Source organism: Papilio machaon, chromosome 11 (genome assembly GCF_912999745.1).
Source record: "Papilio machaon chromosome 11, ilPapMach1.1, whole genome shotgun sequence".
Lineage (NCBI taxonomy): Eukaryota > Metazoa > Arthropoda > Insecta > Lepidoptera > Papilionidae > Papilio > Papilio machaon.
In genome coordinates, this window is record NC_059996.1 from 2,384,603 (window position 1) to 2,404,031 (window position 19,429).

A 19,429-nucleotide genomic window follows, 5' to 3' on the forward strand; every position below is an offset into this window, starting at 1 on the left:
CATGAAACGGTTGTTAATTTTTTTGTGTACTATATTAAAAAGTATCAAAATTAATACTTTTAAATCGTTGTACATTAAATAGATGCAGTTTTGACTATGATTTATTTGAACTGTTTCAAAGAATAAAGAATTAAAGGGACTTTATGAAACCGATCCTTCTTTGTAAAACGGCATAACTTTGAAAACTTCTTTGACCCATTTATTGGCAAATATGAAATCAACTAAACAATGGCTCATTTTTTACTTGTTTTTAAAATTATTTAATGACATACTTTAACGCTTTTGTTTACTCCTAACCTTGATGAATTTTGATAAAACAAAGACATAAATTTATCGTTTACCGGACACTGATCCGATTATCCAAACAAAATATCGAAATACTGTTAGTAGGCATTACGCTATTATACACCGTTGTCTGATGACGGTTTTATGACACGATTACTATGCTCTTTGTCAACATAATATGATGAGTTGCAGTTATATCAAATGCCGTTACTTAAAGATGGGATAACCAAGTACTATTACTTCTCCAAAATTGATTGTAAAGGTGCTATCTTCTAGAACTGAACAGTATTCTTTCGAATTCTATGTATTAGTTAAAAATATTTGTTACAAAAAATTAATATGAATCGTTTTAAAAACATATGCAACAATCTCAAACATACCTGTCTCTAGCATTTGTTAAATTCCGTTATCATTTTTATTTAAACAAGAGTATTAATTTATTGCAAAACAATTGAAGAATGAGATTATAATCGAAAATATTAAATTTTAAATTGACTGATCGATCATTATGAATAATAACGATGTGTTTAGATTAAATCTATAGAAATTATCTTTTGTATAAAATTTTGGATTGTCATCATAATAACCATTGTCTTCTATCTAATACCAGAATATATGACATATTTCTAAAGCCTTTATGCCTAATTGCCTTAATGTTTAAGACCAGCATATTAAATGAAAAAGGAAAAAGGGAAAATAAAGAATGGAAAAAAAGATAGTACATCCATATTAAAATCAATAATAAGTTTAAATATAAAATTGTTTTCTTTTATAATATCGTTTGACGTACTGAAACATTACAAAAACTGTTCACAGAGTGCTAAACACATGCAGCATCTTTTGACACGCAATCCATTGTTCACTTTCAGTCAAGGACAATGATGCATATAAGCATTCGCAAGCACTTTTGCTTTTTAACTTGTATCAGATTATAATACATACAAAGTTTATTTCTTAATATCATCATCATATCATATCTGGTATTGCAGATGTCCATGGGCGTCGATGAACACCTTGGTGTTCCCGCTGCTCGTTTGCCCCCTTTTCTTATAAAAAAAAAAATCAATCCAATGTGTATCATGCTAAACCTAATATTCAATCCTTAAGACCCATCTGAAGATGACTTTAATTACTTTGTAAGAAAGGGTAGAGTAATGTTTCGTTTGCCCTTTATATGATACTCAGGTTTTCGATCTATCCTTAAATCGGTTAAATTGGCAAATCAGTTAAAAATGTCCACTAAAACACCTTGGATAATCAAAATAGGTGCTAAATCAATTATAGAGTTTGGCCGTATCTGTAATGACAGCCGCCATCATCGGATAAGTAACGTTTGTTAGTTTACAATGTTTAACCGTTGGTTTCTGAGTTCAAAATATCTGTATAGTTAAAACATATAGTCATCCCGATTATTATCTTCGACAAAACAAAGATAGCAATATGTTTAAAACGGTGATTTTGTACTCAGAAACTCACAATAAGTCTAGTATATAAATAAATTATCAGTTAAGTAAAACCAGTAACCCATCACGATAGCCTTTAATAAAAAAAAATGTTTTGTACATATTCTTTCGTAAGTAGTATGCTTCACTATAACTAAGTTTCTTGTAAGCCGTAGCCACTTTGAGGTAAGCAGATTCAACTTTAAATTATAATCGCAAGGTAAAGCGCTTTGTCCGAAATTCCCAAGCAGATAACGAAGCATTGTGTCGTCCTACGCGAAATAATTACTATGACAACCGTCGGATGGCTCAAGGATTCGTTTGCCTCAATTATAATTTATGTTTTGTTTATGACGTTGCGTTAGTAACTGATTAATGTAACAGATTACCAGAAGACAGATCGGTATAAAAAGTAGGTTTTCAATCAATTGCGTAAATATGTGAACTTAGAAATGGAATAGACAAGTCTTCATTTATTCGTCTTCATTAAGACATCTTAGACTTTTATACTGTGGCTCTGGACACTATTAGAGTAAAGAAAATAACCCGCTAAGGGTGATACGATAGCAGTAAAAAAGTGCCCCCTTTTTAAGGCACAGGCTTGAAAGCATCTAATGTAGTAAGGATAAGAATAACTTCTGAAGTATATGAATAATAACAGTTTTTTTATTTCTTTCGTTCGTTCGTTTTTTGTTTGACTTTAACACTGCAATGAAGAACTCCCGTAGCATAAGTACAAACAAGCATTTTATTTATTCTTATATTAATTATGCTAACGTTAAATATTTTACCAAATCTGTCAACTTTGTGACTTTTAAAGACAAAGTGTTTTTATTCCAGTAAACACAAAATGAAATCTTAGTCATCGAGACATAAATTAGCCGTAAAGCGTTTAAACGCAAGATTTTGTTCTTGTAATAGCATTCTGTAATACATGGTGCAAACTGCCCTTGTAAATTTCACACATGTCTTGTCCACGTATATAGATTACCTCCAGTAAATGACTGAAGTTAGTGACCAAACGTAATTTGACCTTCTCAAGTAAACACGAACTGAGTAGCTTAAGTAATAAGTAAAATTTGTCATTTATTTAAAAAATAGGTGTTCTTTAAACGTTAAATAACCAAATGTATGATCATAATTAGAGATACAGCTGCGGATAGGCCTGGGCCAGATACAGTATTTTTTTCTACATCGGTCTACTTAGTTTAAAAACAAATAAAAAAATATATTTTTTATATGTAAAAATATTCTGTATAATAATAAAAAAAAATTAATGTCAAATATAAATGTCAATAAGTCACGTTTCTGATAATTATACAATATATTTTTTCATCGGTACGTTTTTGTCTTAGAATGAGGTTTTTCAGAAAGATTCTTACCGTTTGGCTATCAAGCTTATTGAAACGCGAGAAAAAGTATGATTAAAAAAGACTGAAAACAAAAAATAAAGACAGCAATAATCACTCATACCCGTGACATAGAAAGGTCAGCAATAGTTACGGATATTTATTTTGCATCATACTGTAAAACTTGTGAAGTACGAGTACTATAGTTCAGGAGCTAATACATAAAAGTGATAAAGCATTTAATTAAACCCTCAGTTCCGTTTTCTAACAATTGTATATAGACTTAGTACAGAAAGAACTATCGCGTATCATAAAAACTAAATTGCGGTACTATAGTCAACTCACGATAACTTTGCTTATTGTGATGTTGTTAACACAGTTCAGAGTAATAGTAGCTTGACTATAAATGTATATATATCATTTATCATGTAATCAACGATTTCGTTTTTCTCTTTTAAGAGTCGGTAAAATGTCCAGTTTGAAAGTTTATTGTGAATTGGTTCAAGGATAATAGCGTAAAATCGTTGAAAAATTCTTATCGAGTTTTTCTACGCGCTATTTCATAATAATATAATTGAGAAATCGAAAGTTTTATAATCCCGTAATTGCGAGTACAAGTATATTGTCTACACTATTTGTTTTTTTTTTACTTGGAGAGACCCCGAAGGATAAGAGCGGAAAATAACGTAGGAACAACTATTATGTTTATCTATCTTACTTATATTATAAATGAGAAAGTTTGCATGTTTGGATAGATGTTTGTTGCGTCTCTTCAGAGCGGTTAAACGGATCTCGCTGAAATATAGATCATAGTCTAGAAAAATACATAAACTACTAATAGTTTTTTTTTATCCCGCACGAACGGAGTCATTAATATTCATACTTAAAGTAGAGAAAATATCAGAAACATGCAACTTTTATGTATGTCTTTTTATAAATAATCTGTCTGTTTTGTGAATGAATTATAGTCTATTTACGATTGACTATTTTCTCACTTCTAGTGCTACCGATGTTCCCTAACTTTTACATTCAATTATTCAAGGATGTTCGTGAAGTACAAAGCAGATAAATAAGCGCGTTCGCCTTGTTAGGTGTTTTGAGTCGACAAACAAAAGATCAGACTACTGCGAGCGGTAGCATTGTAAAATGTTCTATCGACTGTTCAATGTTTATCATTTAAATTCTTCTTTGTACGACCTTCTTCTGAAATCTAAATAGACCTCTTAATATCCATGTATTTTATATATTCTAGGGTAATATTGTTTCACCATATTCACTTGTTCTAGCTATTATTAAAGTTAATCACATAATAAAAGGAGCACTTTTGATGCGAGGCCATAAAACTAGAATAGAATGTAGCGTTTGCATTTATTAATAACAGCTCTAATTATTGTTCTTATGTCAGCTTCATACTATGACATCGATAAAATATTTTCCTGTTTAAATAAAAATATCTTATCGTTGGTTTCTGAGACCAAAATCTCCGTATAAAGCATTTAAAAAACTTCGCGATTTAAAAGCGAATAGATATTTGAAAACGGATTTGTTCAATTTGAACGCGCGTTAGAAAAGTGCCCCTATGAATGGGGCTAAGGGTTTTTGCATATCTCCTGTAAGTACGGGTGCTTATTGAATTCATCTCGTGGATTTCTATGGACTTATTGTCATATTTTAAGTGCTAGCTTTTTCGGGCGTGGTAGAAAAATGAGATTAGAGGAGTACATCAGGCCTACGGGACATCATTCGTTTTGTTTATGAACAAAACTTCGATATCTTTAAAGTATTTTATTTTATAACAGTTTATTTATATATATTTTTTTGTTTTTACACGTATTGTTAAAGTTCAATAACTTTTATAACACGTTTTTAATTAAGGTCATACGTGAATTGTTTGATTCTTAAACGAAACAATATTTGCATAAACATAATCCTAAAATAATATTAATATTTCGTGGATAAAATAAAATAAATATTTACGATACAATATTTAAATAGTTGGTTTATGATTAAAAAAAACACAAAAATGGGAACCCCTTGTTCAAGGATCAAAATCTATTTTTAAAGGATTGGACAAACTTCATATATTACATTATATGTAATATAATTATTACCTTTACATTATATGTACAGAGCTTTTTGTTTTCAATAAAAGCTTTATCTTTAAGTAGTTATCTATTTTGATATTACTGTATTCAACCAACAACCGCCTAATTGTGTGGGTATCGTTTATACAAGGTTGTGGATTCAAATATGTACGAGTAAATATGCCAGGCACTAGAAAAACAGTTAAAGGCAGAGATTCAGGTTAGCTAACGAGAGCTTAAAATAAAACTATTTTCCCCTAATAACATTTTTTAGCATCAAAATTTGTTCGAATACTAAACAATCTTTGTATTGTATTATAACTAGTAAGTAGCTGAGTCAGCCTTGGCTGAATGTAGAAATCGGTCTTGAAGTGTGCTCGTGTTAAATTAACCTTCTGTTTAACTTTGTGTTCATAGAAGTATGAAATTTTCGAGGTAACTATGAATTAATGCGATATTTGTATCCGATGTTTAGTTAACGGACAATAACTTGCGTTTATACGTCCCAACTTTACAAATGTGACAAACATAAAAATAGCTGAAATTAAAGTTTCTTCATTGCTTAAGTCGACGTAACATTTTTTAGTAGAAATATGTTATAGTTAAGTTAGTTTAACTATTTTTTTTACAAAGATGATCTTTGGTTTTTAATATGTAACGCGTTTTAATGGCGTACAAATTTCTGTTCATTTCTTTCCTTCGATAAATCATTGGAACTGAAACAGGTGAAGGTGAATAATTATTGAAATTTAATTCTTCCTCAACTTTGCTACAAATTTAGTTTTAAAACCCGTTCAAATTAAAAAAATTACGTAATTAGGCCAGTAGTTCTTTTACTCTTAAGATTACTACTATTCGGATTATCATTCATAAAATTTACGTATTACTATCAGATAGATCGCCTGCTAAACAATGATATAATGCAACAAGATAATTCATCTTTCAATGTTTAACAACTTCGTTGCTTTGAATAAAATGTTCAACCTTAATACTTTTTCTCAAGCATTCTTTTGTTCGTCCTATTTAAAACAACTTTACGTCCGTAGTAATCTCTATCTATATCTATAATGACTTAGAGTAATTGTTATTTTCTCAAGAAACGTACATACTGCAATAAATTATTAATTTTAATGAAAAATTGTTATAAACATACTTTTGTTTTGTTTGGTTCTTAACGTATTTAATTATAATGCTTGTGTAGTTTTCATACTTTCTACTATTTAAAGTTTATAAAAGTAATCTATGTTCCTTCTCTTATAAAATTGAATGTTTTAAAGTGAAAATTGCATTTCAAATAGCTAACTATTCATATTTATAACAACAGTTATATTTTTCAATAATATCGCAAATAAAATCATTTCTCATGACAATGAAAAATATTGCAGAAGTCCAACAAACCATGCAACAGTCAACTGTCGTTTCTTCATCAAAACTGGATTCAGTTTGAACCATTGTTAACGCAGTGATTCTTAAGAAATCAACACCAAGGCTGTCGTCTAGCAACCTTTTCGATGCACCATATTAAAAAGAGTCTTCATGGTTAAATTTATCGAGGCGAAAATTATGAAGTAATAAATAATGTTACCATTTAATAAAGTCACAAATTAAAACTAACAGTTTGTGCTAACAAATCTAGTGACCTGAATCATGGAAATGCAAACACTTTATTTACCTACTGTTGTTGAATGCCTCATTTTAAAATACAGTAAAGTGAACTACTTATACTCTTTCAGTCACGATCTTGCTGATCGAGGAAATGAATGTACTCTGTATAAAAAGCATCATTACAAGGACAGGTTTATTAAAGACTGGATCGACAGCGATTAGATCTTTTATTTAATTGATTTATGACAAGTAAGCGACTGATGTCTATCTTGAAGAACAGCATTAATAATGACGAACACCTGTAGCCTAAATTGGTGAACCTGATTATAACGTTTGAAGTGCCACTCTAATCTAGTGTCACAGGGTTACAGCATATAGGGTTTCTTTTTAATTAACCACTTATTAGAGGTAAACTTTCAGCAGAAATAATGGTCTACCGGTCACCTGTAAACTTATCCAGTGATGAAACATTATGACTTTATTATCTTTGATTAAAATCACATTTCTCACACGTTAACGAGTAGTTTTACTTTATCACTATGCCGAAGTTCACAGCGACCAGCTCATTGTGTGATGTTACATAACTGTTTAACAAATATTACGCCATAACTGAAATTGAACATATTTTAATTACCAATGACGGGATTGGGAGTTTATTAATAGGACACTTTTATATTGGAAGTGGAAACCAACGCTTAGGTTGGGCAGTGCGTACAGTGCATGCACTGTAATAGTCCAATATTGCTTTGTAAATAACTAGTCTGGCCATAAATACTGTTACATAAAAACTTTTCTTTTTTTCAACTTTTTAATTATTTTAAAATTGGAACACGTATGTTATTTTAAAAACTTATTTCGATTTTGCGCCATTTCACATATTTTTTCGTGTTCATTATCAAATTATAATATGGAATGGGGTGTTAAAGAAAATAGGATTGCAGTGATCGCCTTGCACAAAGAGGGTATGGAGCCGTCGATCATATTCCAAACACTTCAAAAGCTTGGTATCAGCCGTATGTTCGTATATCGTACTATCAACAGATACAGCAACACTTCGTCTGTCGAAGACCAGAAAAGATCGGGGCGGCCGCGTGTATTTAGAACTACCAAGGCTGTTAATGCTGTTAAAGCCAGAATTCGTCGAAACCCCATTAGGAAGCAAAAAATCTTATCGCGAGAAATGAAGATTCCCGCTAGGACTCTGTCGCGTATTATAAAACAAGACCTGAAGCTCGGTGCTTATCGCCGATACACTGGACATGCCCTAAATCAATCTTTACAATCAAAGAGAGTGGATCGATCAAAACGTCTTCTGTCGCGATACGCAGGTGAAAGGTACAGAAATATACTCTTTACCGATGAAAAAATGTTCACGATTGAAGAACACTACAATAAGCAAAATGACAAAGTATATGCTCACAGTTCTAAAGAAGCTGCTCAAGTTGTCGGAAAGGTACAAAGTGGTCATCATCCTGCGTCAGTGATGGTTTGGTGGGGCGTGTCTTATCAAGGAGTCACAAAACTACATTTTTGTGAAAAAGGAGTGAAAACTTCAGCCAAAGTGTATCAAGATACAGTCTTGATACACTTTGGCAGTTGTGAAACCTCTCAGCAATACACTTTTCAAAAATATACCGTGGACTTTCCAGCAGGACTCTGCACCTGCTCACAAGGCACGAACTACCCAAGCCTGGCTTGAAACCAACGTTCCGGATTTCATAAGAGCTGAAGACTGGCCCTCATCTAGCCCAGACCTCAACCCTTTAGACTACAAATTATGGTCAGTTTTAGAGGACATGGCCTGCTCTAAACGACACGGCGACATTGAGTCTCTTAAAAAATCTTTAGAGCAAGCAGTGGCGAAATTTCCCCTGGAAACGGTGCGTAAATCCATAGAATCGTGGCCAAACAGATTAAAGGCCTGTATAAAAGCTAAAGGTGGCCATTTCGAATAGAATATTTTTTTATTTTTTGCTGAGACTTTAATAAATATGTAGGTATAAAGTTTAATAATATTGCATTACTTCGTTTAAAAAAAAATGCATTTTCATTTGTTACAGAACTTATGGCTGGACTAGGTACTATTTTCGTCATGAAAATACATTTTTTTATATTATAAGGTCGCCGTATTGTAAGCGGTCACCTGAATACACCGAAATGGTGAACGTCCGCTGCTCATAGACATCCGCAATTGCAGATGCGTTGCCTTCAAACTATTACAACCTAAGGTAGAGTGGAACAGTTAAGGGATCAGCGTCATTCTAGCATTATTATCAGCTCACTATACATCCCCACTGAGGGGCTCGGAGCCTATCGGCAACTAGGCCATAGTCAACCACGTTGGCCCCGTGCGGGTTGATTGATTTCACACATATCTTTTGAATTTCTTCGCAGATATATGCAGGTTGCATCACGATGTTTTCCTTCATCGCAAGAACATCGGATAATAAACGAGCTTCATTTTATAATCGTAGTTAAAACGTAAACTAAAAGTTAACTTCTAATTAATGTTTTCATTTTTGCGTCTCAGTATCGTATTTGTCCCTCACATATGGCAAAGTGTAACAAGTTCGGTAAAAACAATATAGCTAGGCCTGAGATTTGGAATGCGGATGCAAAAATATAACATGCAAATAGATCCATACAAAAAAAAAGTTACTTTGAGTATGCTACTAATTACGCTTATTTTAGTATTATTATTATAATGTTAACAATTTTTAGTTAACTGCCTGACATTTTCTTTATTTTTAGTGCAATAAACATTCGTAGATATATGTATATTTATAGTCCATTCATTCTTCTGTAACTCGGCTTGGGTATCTTGATACGAATGAAAGGAAAAACGTGGGAAGTTTCGTACGTTTCCGTGAGCAAAGACAATATAGGGAGAAGAATCATAGCTTTATTAACATCCTCTTCCGGTATTGATGAGTTAAGCTTTTGAAAAGATATCTTGAAATATCAAGCAATTTTAGACCTTATTACGTAGGAAAATTCGTGAATTAAACTTAAGTTTTAAACACTAGTATATTTTAATCCACTATCATAAAAATCTTTAGATGTTAGAATTGAATATTGATATAATTCATAAAAATTACGCGTACAAATATTAAAAAACATTAAAGTATAACTTATGAATATATTTATGGATTAATTGCCAGTAAACACTGAAAACATATTTTTATCGACTTATAACCTTTTATGATTCGTAACAAACATTCTTAAAATAAATCCGTTTAAGAAAAAAAAGTAAAGTGTAGACCCGTAAATCATTACGTTATCCTTTTATTAGTTATCGTCCAAGTAAATCATAAATGCACAGTTTATTCTATAAAAAGTTCATTTCCCTTGTATAAATAGGAGCGGCCATATTTCAAGGTAGAAGAGTTGCAAGGATCCATAATCAGGGTTGGCACATCAACCATTTTTTTACAGACGACATTTGAGCATATTAAATATAAAAATACTAACTTAATAGTAGTCCAATTAACAACCATAATAACATGTACTGAGGTAATGACTGCTAGAAATAAAAAATCAAGTACCTATTCATAAATATAAAATAAAATATTTTACACCAAAGAATTATTTTCAATTAGCATCTAAAATTAAAAGAAGAATATAGGGACTCCTTTTGGTTACAGTTTACTTTTTTCGTCGAATTCTAGTTATAAGGATTTCTTTTCCTTAAAGTCGGTTAAGGACAATTCTCGTAAAATTCGACGAAAAAAATGACAAAAAAGTCACAATTTTGTCCAAATGTTGCCAGCCCTAAACATGACTAACGTTTCCAATCCTGACGTACAACATCGCGTTGTCGGTTCAGTTCTTACGGAAATAAATTATTAAACAGTCACTTTCAAGGATAAAATAGAAACTACATTATGTAGGTATTCGGTGCAATCATTGATTACGCTAGTTACCGGTTATAGGTTATAAACTTGCCCTTATTGTTTATTCATAGACATTGTAGGAATTTAGGGCGAAATTTATTAGTAATAATACAAATAGCTCAACTGCCCTAAGCTGCAAATGCATGCTACTATGCTCGTATATACAGAGTGTAACTTAATGGATAAAAAGCTTTGTGGGATTGATGACATCAAAACAAATCGATTATTATTGATTAAAATATTGTTTATACCACACTAATTGGATACGTATAACATATAGAGGCCCTCGACTATCCGTCAGCTTTGAATCTATCACCAAGTTACACCCTTTATATACAGAAGCGTACAGAAGGCTAATAAATAATCCTCGGATAATCTTAAGCTTTATTCATATTGATTGGATAATGAATGCATATCTCGAGACCGTCTAATCTTATTTATAAACTCTTTGTTCGTTGTAGTATAACTATGGATTTCCACTATCTACATATCATTATCATATAAACATATCATCATTTTCTTCGTAAAAACATAGATATATAAATGTATATGTAATACAATTTTTTTGTCAATAGAATTCCAAGGTAACTAGTTTCTAGTAACTACAAATAAACTTTTCATTTACGAGTACATCGTTTCCTCATCGTTATATTATATGTTCCCTCAAAGTTCAAGACATGCTTGACTGATAATTATAACTATTTCACGTGACATGAGAAATTATGATAGTTCCGCTACATGATGCCGGAAAGGTCACTTCGCTCTAAGCATTACATAACTTTTTATGTTTATTATATATAAGAAAAATGTTTATTCCGCCTTAGGACAATAACAATGTTTCCCACGACTAGGGAAGTACAAAACGTATTTACGCTATATTTTTATGCATATTTTTAAAAGAGATTAATTAATATAAGTATTAAATTTGTAAATATATGTTTATTACAATTTATGTAAAAATTCCTTTCTTGTAACTCTTGTAACTTCGAAACTAAAATAATATAATCTTTGATTATCCCAGTACCGCCAATAATACACTACTACTATTGTAATACTAATCATTTCTGCAAGTGTAATTAAAACTGATATTTTTTATGGTTAACAACAGTACAGTTGCAAAAATATCGGTCAACCAATATTTCATAGTTTAAGGTAGGTGTTAGACAAAGGCTTGTAAAGATAACACTTAACTCACGAAGTGAGAGTACTGGTGTTGAAATATAAAAGACGACTCCGCTAACAATAATGAAGTGATTTTAATGGCTCACTTTGTAAGTCACATAATCTTAACCCGGAGATTTTACACTGACGAAACATTCTCAAAAATATTTTTTCATTCCAATGATTCACTTAAAAAAACAGAAATAAAGTCATTCACATGTAAATAATAAAATATATTATCGCGCCTACCAATAAAAAATGTCTAAATCCAATTTATTTATATTTGCTATTAAATATTCATCAATTCGTGAAGTTTATTGCTGTAAGTGAATGTATGAACGAGGAAAACCGTAATAACACAACTAATGTTCCCCTGACCATCATAAGAACATTCTGACGTTTCCTCATAGTTCAAGTATTATCATTAACAAATAAGCAAAAACTTCCTCGAAACTCTCACTTCCACTGAGTATCAGAAATCATGAAATAAAGCTTACGTTACTTCTTACCAAGCAAAAGAATAAGTCTTGAAAAGAACGTTAAAATAAGTGAGTAAAGTAAAATAATCAAAAACGAATCCCAAAAAACTTAACACCAAAATTAAGACTTCAGATGTTCAGGTAATAAAATTTATATAAATCCTATTTAAAACAAAATTTTAATTATATTGCTAACAATTTGATTTTTCAAAAGAAAATTACTTCATAAACAAGGTATTGGTTCGGAACCAATAATCTAAAACTCTTTAGGAAACTTGTTGAATTTCGTAAACAATGGCGGAGCGATTTCTAGTACTTACGCAGATAAAACCTTGAAGCTAGTCCTCTCTAAAGCCGATGATGGCATAGTAATGATAATAATAGATGGGCGTCGTTAGAACGCTTTGTTGGTACCTTGGAAATATTATAAATGCACTTCGAATATTATAAATAATATACAGCTAGATTTCGTGCAGGAAACCGCTTTAATATTAATTACGACAAAATGACGAGCATGTTATGTCTACAAGTTTTTTCAATCGTCATCATATCTCTCAATGTAGGGTCGGTACACTAGGTTTTTGTCCTCCAGATCGATCTATCAATTTCCATTTTACTCGGACCTACGAACGACTCGTGTTTAAGTCTATTGTCTTAAAGAAATCCGTTAGAAGTTACATCTATCGAAAATCTGTTTAATTATTCCATCAACGTGGATTTAAATTAAATAATCTAAACCACAACGAAACTCTTTCAAGCTAACCTCTGCGGTGGTAGTGCTATGAACATAATGACACTTAAGTTACTTAGGATATTATGCAAGCTAAGTACGTAATGCGTCAAATGTTCATTTTTAAAATCGCAACTTTCTTAACAACATAATAAAATCACGGCTTTGTAATAAAATATATTATGGTATCGTTAAATATTCCGACAACGGCAAATACTCTGGCTGTTGCAACATTTGTGTATGTTAAAAAATCTTTACTAGTTTTATTTCGGATCACCCTTTCCATAATTATGTTACGTAGTCTACTAAACCTACTACCAAATAAACTATTAATAAAATCCACGCGCTTAATATTAATTTAAAATATTATGGTTATGTAACTATTAATCTAATTAAATAATCTAAATTCTCTTTTCCTTATAAAAATCGAATCTGTTTCGATATTTACGAATATAATTATGTTTCTTAATCATCTCAGAATAAAACCTAATAATAATAATTTTTACAAAGATCACATTTTGAATTCTTAGTCTGTATCTATCAGTTATTTAATTAATCAATTTAAGTTATATAATTAGTGTCAAGTCAAGAACGTAGAAAAAAACTTTTTATTAATTTACTAGCTGTCACCCGCGACTCCGTCCGCACGGAATTAAAAAAAAGGGTAATAAGCCTATGTGTTCTTCCAGACTATGTTCTGCACCTATGGCAAATTTCATTAACATCCGTTGAGCCGTTTCGGAGATACCTTCAAACAAACGTCCATCTAAACATTCGCATTTATATATATTAGTATAGTATTAGTACTAGTAATTGAGATACGATGTAAGACGTACTGTTTACATGTCTACTGTACATTTCTACTAATGTCATTTTTTGTGTTTTACTATACTTAAAGACTTACGGTGTATTTTATTAGAACATATTATGTTCAAAATATTTATTGGTCGGGTTTAGTCGTTTCTTTACTGTTTGTTGATGATCTTAATTATAGATATTTGTATGTCTATCTTTTATGGTATGTCTGTAATCTACTTCTCAAATATTTAAAAAAAAATCATGTTTGCTTTATGAATACAGTTTGCTACGCGTACTGTCTAAGGCTACTAAAGCAATACGATCTGTACTAAACAGAGCGACGATAGGCTGTTACTTTTAGTTGCACAATAACATTAACATCTTAATTTACTAGTTCCGGGTGTCTTTGTGTCATTATGAATAGCTGAGACATTGAATAATCGTTCTTTACGCGTAACAGTTGGTGCGAAAACGAAGTATGTAAAACTTTTGTTTAGTTGTTTAATATAACTAATGTAAATTTCCATGTAAATTAAAATAAGTTTTGTACGAAAATTATAAAGCAAAATAAATGTTATAAGAAAGTACCATCAATCATTCCCACCTAAAAGTACGAAATTTCCAAAGTCAATAGTTAATGATTTTTTAAATGTTTCGTTTAAATTCTTCTTTACATATAAGAATCTTAAGTAATAAAGCTAGGGACTAAGTACAATTGAAAAGATGATTAGTAAACAATCAATTGTATTAAATTTACTTAAACATTTAAGAAGAAAAATCACACACAAATCAAAAGATTAAGAACAACAACAAACGACAGAGCATGTGTAAGTAAAAAAGATTTATGTATGGTCGATTTTAGTGACAGAAAGGATTGTGTAGAGAATGCATCAGTCGGCGAATATTGGAGACGAATCGATGTCACGCTCCAGATTTCGTCAGCTGCCGCGATGGCGGGATGCCACCAGTTGAGAAATCGAGAACTCCGTGAGGATGGAACATTGGAACAATAATCGATTATTTAATCACATTGAATTTTATGTCTCAACACTACTCGTACTTACGATGATGGTGTTAAGTTAGTGCGAGTATAAATATTTATCTCGCAATATTGACAGAAAAAACTAAGAAAATGTCAATTTGAAATTCTTCATGTTTGACTTATTGTGCAAAAGATAAATATTATAACGATAAATAAAATTAGAGAATGTTGCTTGTATTAAATCAATTAATCGTTAAATCCTTAAGACTGAGTTTCTTTAAAACATGGAAATGTATATTTTATAAAAAGAAATATTCATTTCCATTTTTTTTAAATATACATTTCCATTCCATATATTTTATAAGAAATAAATAAATACTAACCATCAGATAAAAATCACGTACGAGTTTATGAAAAAAATTGCATTTTAAATATAAAAAAAAAACAAACGTTGTTCCAATTCAATTTAAGTAAAAATACAAACAGCGGGAAGTATTTACAAAGAAAACGTGATTGCAATAATACTAAACTAATAATCATTTTATTTTCATACTAAGATGACGAGTTAGTATAAATGATTCAGGAATGCTAATAAGGTTCAATAAAATATTATATTAAATAACGGGACAGGAAGGGGATGTCTTATTTTTATTATTATTGTCTATATTTATTTGCATAAGTACATTATATTTGTGAGTAATACGTAATCTTTGTAAATTAGCAATAACCCTACAGTAAACAGATTTAATATTACATTTAAGTACAATTGTATTTTACATAACATCTATAAAATCATTTTACATTGTATTATACATAAGATTTATTTATGCCGTTAATATTTTTCGCTTTTATTTATATTTTATGGAAGCTTATAAATAAATTAGCATATAATTATACTTTAAGCATACGATTAAGCCCAATCTGTGTGTATATGTGTTGAATTTATGTATAACGTAATGTAATTTTAATAAAATGATTACAAAGAAGGTATTATAAACTAAATTTCATCCCACGAACATAACCCGCGAAACCGATCGTAAATCGGTCATATGCCTCATGACTGACCGCCAAATACCAAAAACAAAAATATTACATAATCTAAGGTGATAATATTTTACAACTTGTATAATGATCATTAAAAATCGAGGTCATTTTTGTAACAAACTTGGTCAAACATTAGCTTTCCCTCATAACGTTGAATTGTTTCGACCACAAAACCGGAACCACCTACACTTGTTTACCAAATTAACGAAATAGACTTCGTAATTTATTAATGATATAATTTTTATGACATCTTTCTATATCTACAATAGCATTGAGTAATATAGGAAAAAGTAATATAATTAGAAAATACATGGTTTCCAATATATCTATGTATATCTTAGATTGTATTTTAGCGGCTTAAGCACGAATAACACACATTAAGCATATGCTATCAATTGTCCACGACTTCGTCCGCTGAATTATAATTAAAAGAATTTTTCAAATCGGTTCAGTAATTTCGGAGCTTATACAATTCAAACAAACAAATTTTTCCTCTTTATAAGATTAGTATAAATCAGGATCAATCAAAAAACAGGATCAAAAACAATATATCGATAGACATCAGTGCCGCGTGTCAGATGTGTGTGACAATGTTGAAGACAATATGTGCCCACAGAGCTCTTTAAGGACAGAGATATGTATCAGGGCAGGGAGATAATGTGATGATCGCGATTTCATAACACACAAGCACATAACTCGTGATAAATTCGCTATCCACGTAGGGTAATGAGCAAGTTAATTCAGCAATAATAATAGTAGTAGTGCAATGTTATCTGTGTACTTTACTACGTCATTAAAGAGTGACAACATCCAGCCTATGTTACAAAATAAAAATTTTGTCGGGCAATTATGTCGCCATGTTTTATGTCGGAAACACATCGAAGAAATATAGTTTCATTAACTACCGAGCTTAGTTTTCTCCTGACCTATGACACGACATCATTTCGAAACGCGTCTACGTTGTTTTTCTTTTGAATGAAAAAATGTTTAGATTTGTGGAACGATTATGACAGAATGTTTGAGGTTAGTGAGGTTAATCTAATATCTTTAAATATTTTTCGGTACGCAAGAGTTAATATTAATAAAATTATGTTGAAAGACAATTTATAAAAACGTAAGAATTTCTACGGAACGGCTTTTGTTATTTTAATTAATAAAGGGATGTAAGTGTTCGAAAAATGTGGACTTGTACACATTAGCCTTTGAACATAAGTGTATTGGCAGATACGGGCTAAGAAACTAAGATAAGGGGGAAGGACTAAAAATAAATTTTGAGTGTTAGATCACTATCTCCGATCGGTGGCACAATCCATTATAATAGTAATTTCCGTAATATAATTTACATATTTGATTTATCACTGACTATATACAAATATGTATAATAAATCGTTCTTTCGCTTTGACACATCAGACATTATGACATTGTCTCTAGTTCCTAGCGAACGATGAATGTTCGAAAATAATTGTGTTTTTGTCCGTCATTACATAAATCAGCTTAGATCAGCTTTAAATTTAATTGCAGTTGGTAAGTTTAGTAAACAAAACACTCATCGACTAGTTGTTCGTGGTTGTCATCGCTTAGATAATTTGAATTATTAGTATTGCGTTATAATAATGAAATAACGTTTTTTACTTTCAAATTTTAACTTAGAAACCAATAACTCTTTTTTATTTTTTATTTGAATATTATAAAAGACCAGTATTATCAATCTAAGCTTGTAAATTAGAAACGATAACTAGAATTTGAATAAAATTACAAAAATGCATTCAACCTCCTTGGTAGGCAAATTCGTTAAACCGGCTTCTATTCGCCAGCGGGTCAAAGCCGTGATAAATTATTTCCAGTGTTTGAGCCTGCCTCGACAAAATTACACAATCCATCAAAAACTATACAACACTCGGTGTTATCTAAAAACACGAACAACGAATTAACTGCAGAAAACGACTTTGTTTACAAGGTTACGACCGGAGTGATTTTTTTCTTAGTGAAAAATTGTAAAATAAATGTCATACAACCAACTATTTCCTGTACTATAAAACTAACCAAGGATATATCATAGATATACTTCTCTGCTTTATTCATCAATGACGTACTCGAGTTGCACTTCAAATTCATCCGACATTATGTATGTTACTGAAGTAATTCTGACGAGTAACCCTATCATTTAAAACCAAATACAATGATATCAATATCATAATGTCCACGTCTTATGCCTAGTTTACATTTTGCCAGTACAATAGGATAGTGGCGCTGGCCTGGCAGGGATTATTTTGGCTCACTGGCGTCAATTAATGTTTATATCATGCCAATTGTTATTTTGACAGTGGTCTATGTGTTATTCCAGACTATGTTCTATATCTATGCCAAATTTCAGCAAGATCCGTTGAGCCGTTCTGATGATACCTTCAAATCCATCCATCCATCCATCTAAACATTCACATTTATAATATTAGTAAGAAGTAAGATATAAAAATGAGCTAGATTAGCTAAATAAAACATTAACATATATATTTTTTTCAGATGACGCAGAAGACCTCGCAGCTGAATCATCAGAAATTGTATCTAAAGCAGTACTCCCCCCGCAAGATTACCGAAAAACGGAAAAGGACCAAAGCCAAGCTGCAAGCGAAACAGATCATTCAATCGATGTTGTAGGCGATTCACAAAATTTCTTCCCGTCTTTTGCTAATCTTTTTGAGCCACGACAACATAACAATTATAGAGTAGGCGTCGGAAGCCAAGAAGCAGCTTACAGTCAAAGACCCAATTCTTTCAGATCTCTTCTAAACTATCCCATATTTGGAGGTTTTAACAGGAACGTCGAAACTTTTGGTAAACAATCCGCTGTGTCTTCAGCTCCACTTATCGATACGAGTCCCAGTGTACTCGGATCAGGAAACTTTGGAATTATAAGAGGCGGCACTTTCTTTGCTCAGAATGACGAAGATCATGATTTCGGTGATAGCTTTAGTTCTTATTACAACAATGGCCACGGAAGACCGTCTTCCGGCATCGGATACATTGCCAATCCAAAACCGAATTACCACCAAGATCAATTTGCAAACTTCAGAGATTTCGCCGATATTAATGCCCCATCAAATTCCGCGTATTCACATTATGTCGTAGTATACGCCAATAAAAATGGTACGATGGATGAAATCAGTGAAGAAACAAGGAATGTTATGTCTGAACCAAGAAACATAATCGAGACTTTGGAAAGATTGGATAATGTGAAGATTCCAGTAAAAATTTCAAAGAGTAAGGCGAAACTAGACGCTACAAAACAAAAGATGGTCAGTAAAAAGGATCAGTGGAAGAAAACGAATTCGAAATATATCAGCCAAAAGCACGAAATTGAAGAACCGTTATTAGCGTTAAGTTAAATCTAGTTTAGATTAATATAAATAAAGACTTATTAAGTGAAACTAGTGATAGATTAATAATAGGTGACACTTGGTCACTAATCGTTGTGACAAAAGAAGCTCACTCTCAAAATTTTCGTAGGAATGTTGTCTACGATTGCGTGTTATGTCGACTGGTTTTTTGTATGCTGATAGGATACATGATAGGTGTATG

The 19,429-nt window shown here is 31.4% G+C and overlaps 1 protein-coding gene across 1 annotated transcript in view; it reads left to right on the top strand.

Moving 5' to 3' along the window:
• LOC106708712 overlaps positions 1 to 19,411 on the top strand; it is a 38,523-nt gene extending 19,112 nt beyond the window's left edge. Inside the window, exon 2 of the mRNA XM_014500257.2 lies at positions 18,374 to 19,411. Within this exon, the coding sequence (XP_014355743.2) occupies positions 18,374 to 19,236 (863 nt within the window). The 3' untranslated portion in view covers positions 19,237 to 19,411. The remainder of the gene's footprint in view (positions 1 to 18,373) is intronic.
• Positions 19,412 to 19,429: the final 18 nt, after the last annotated feature.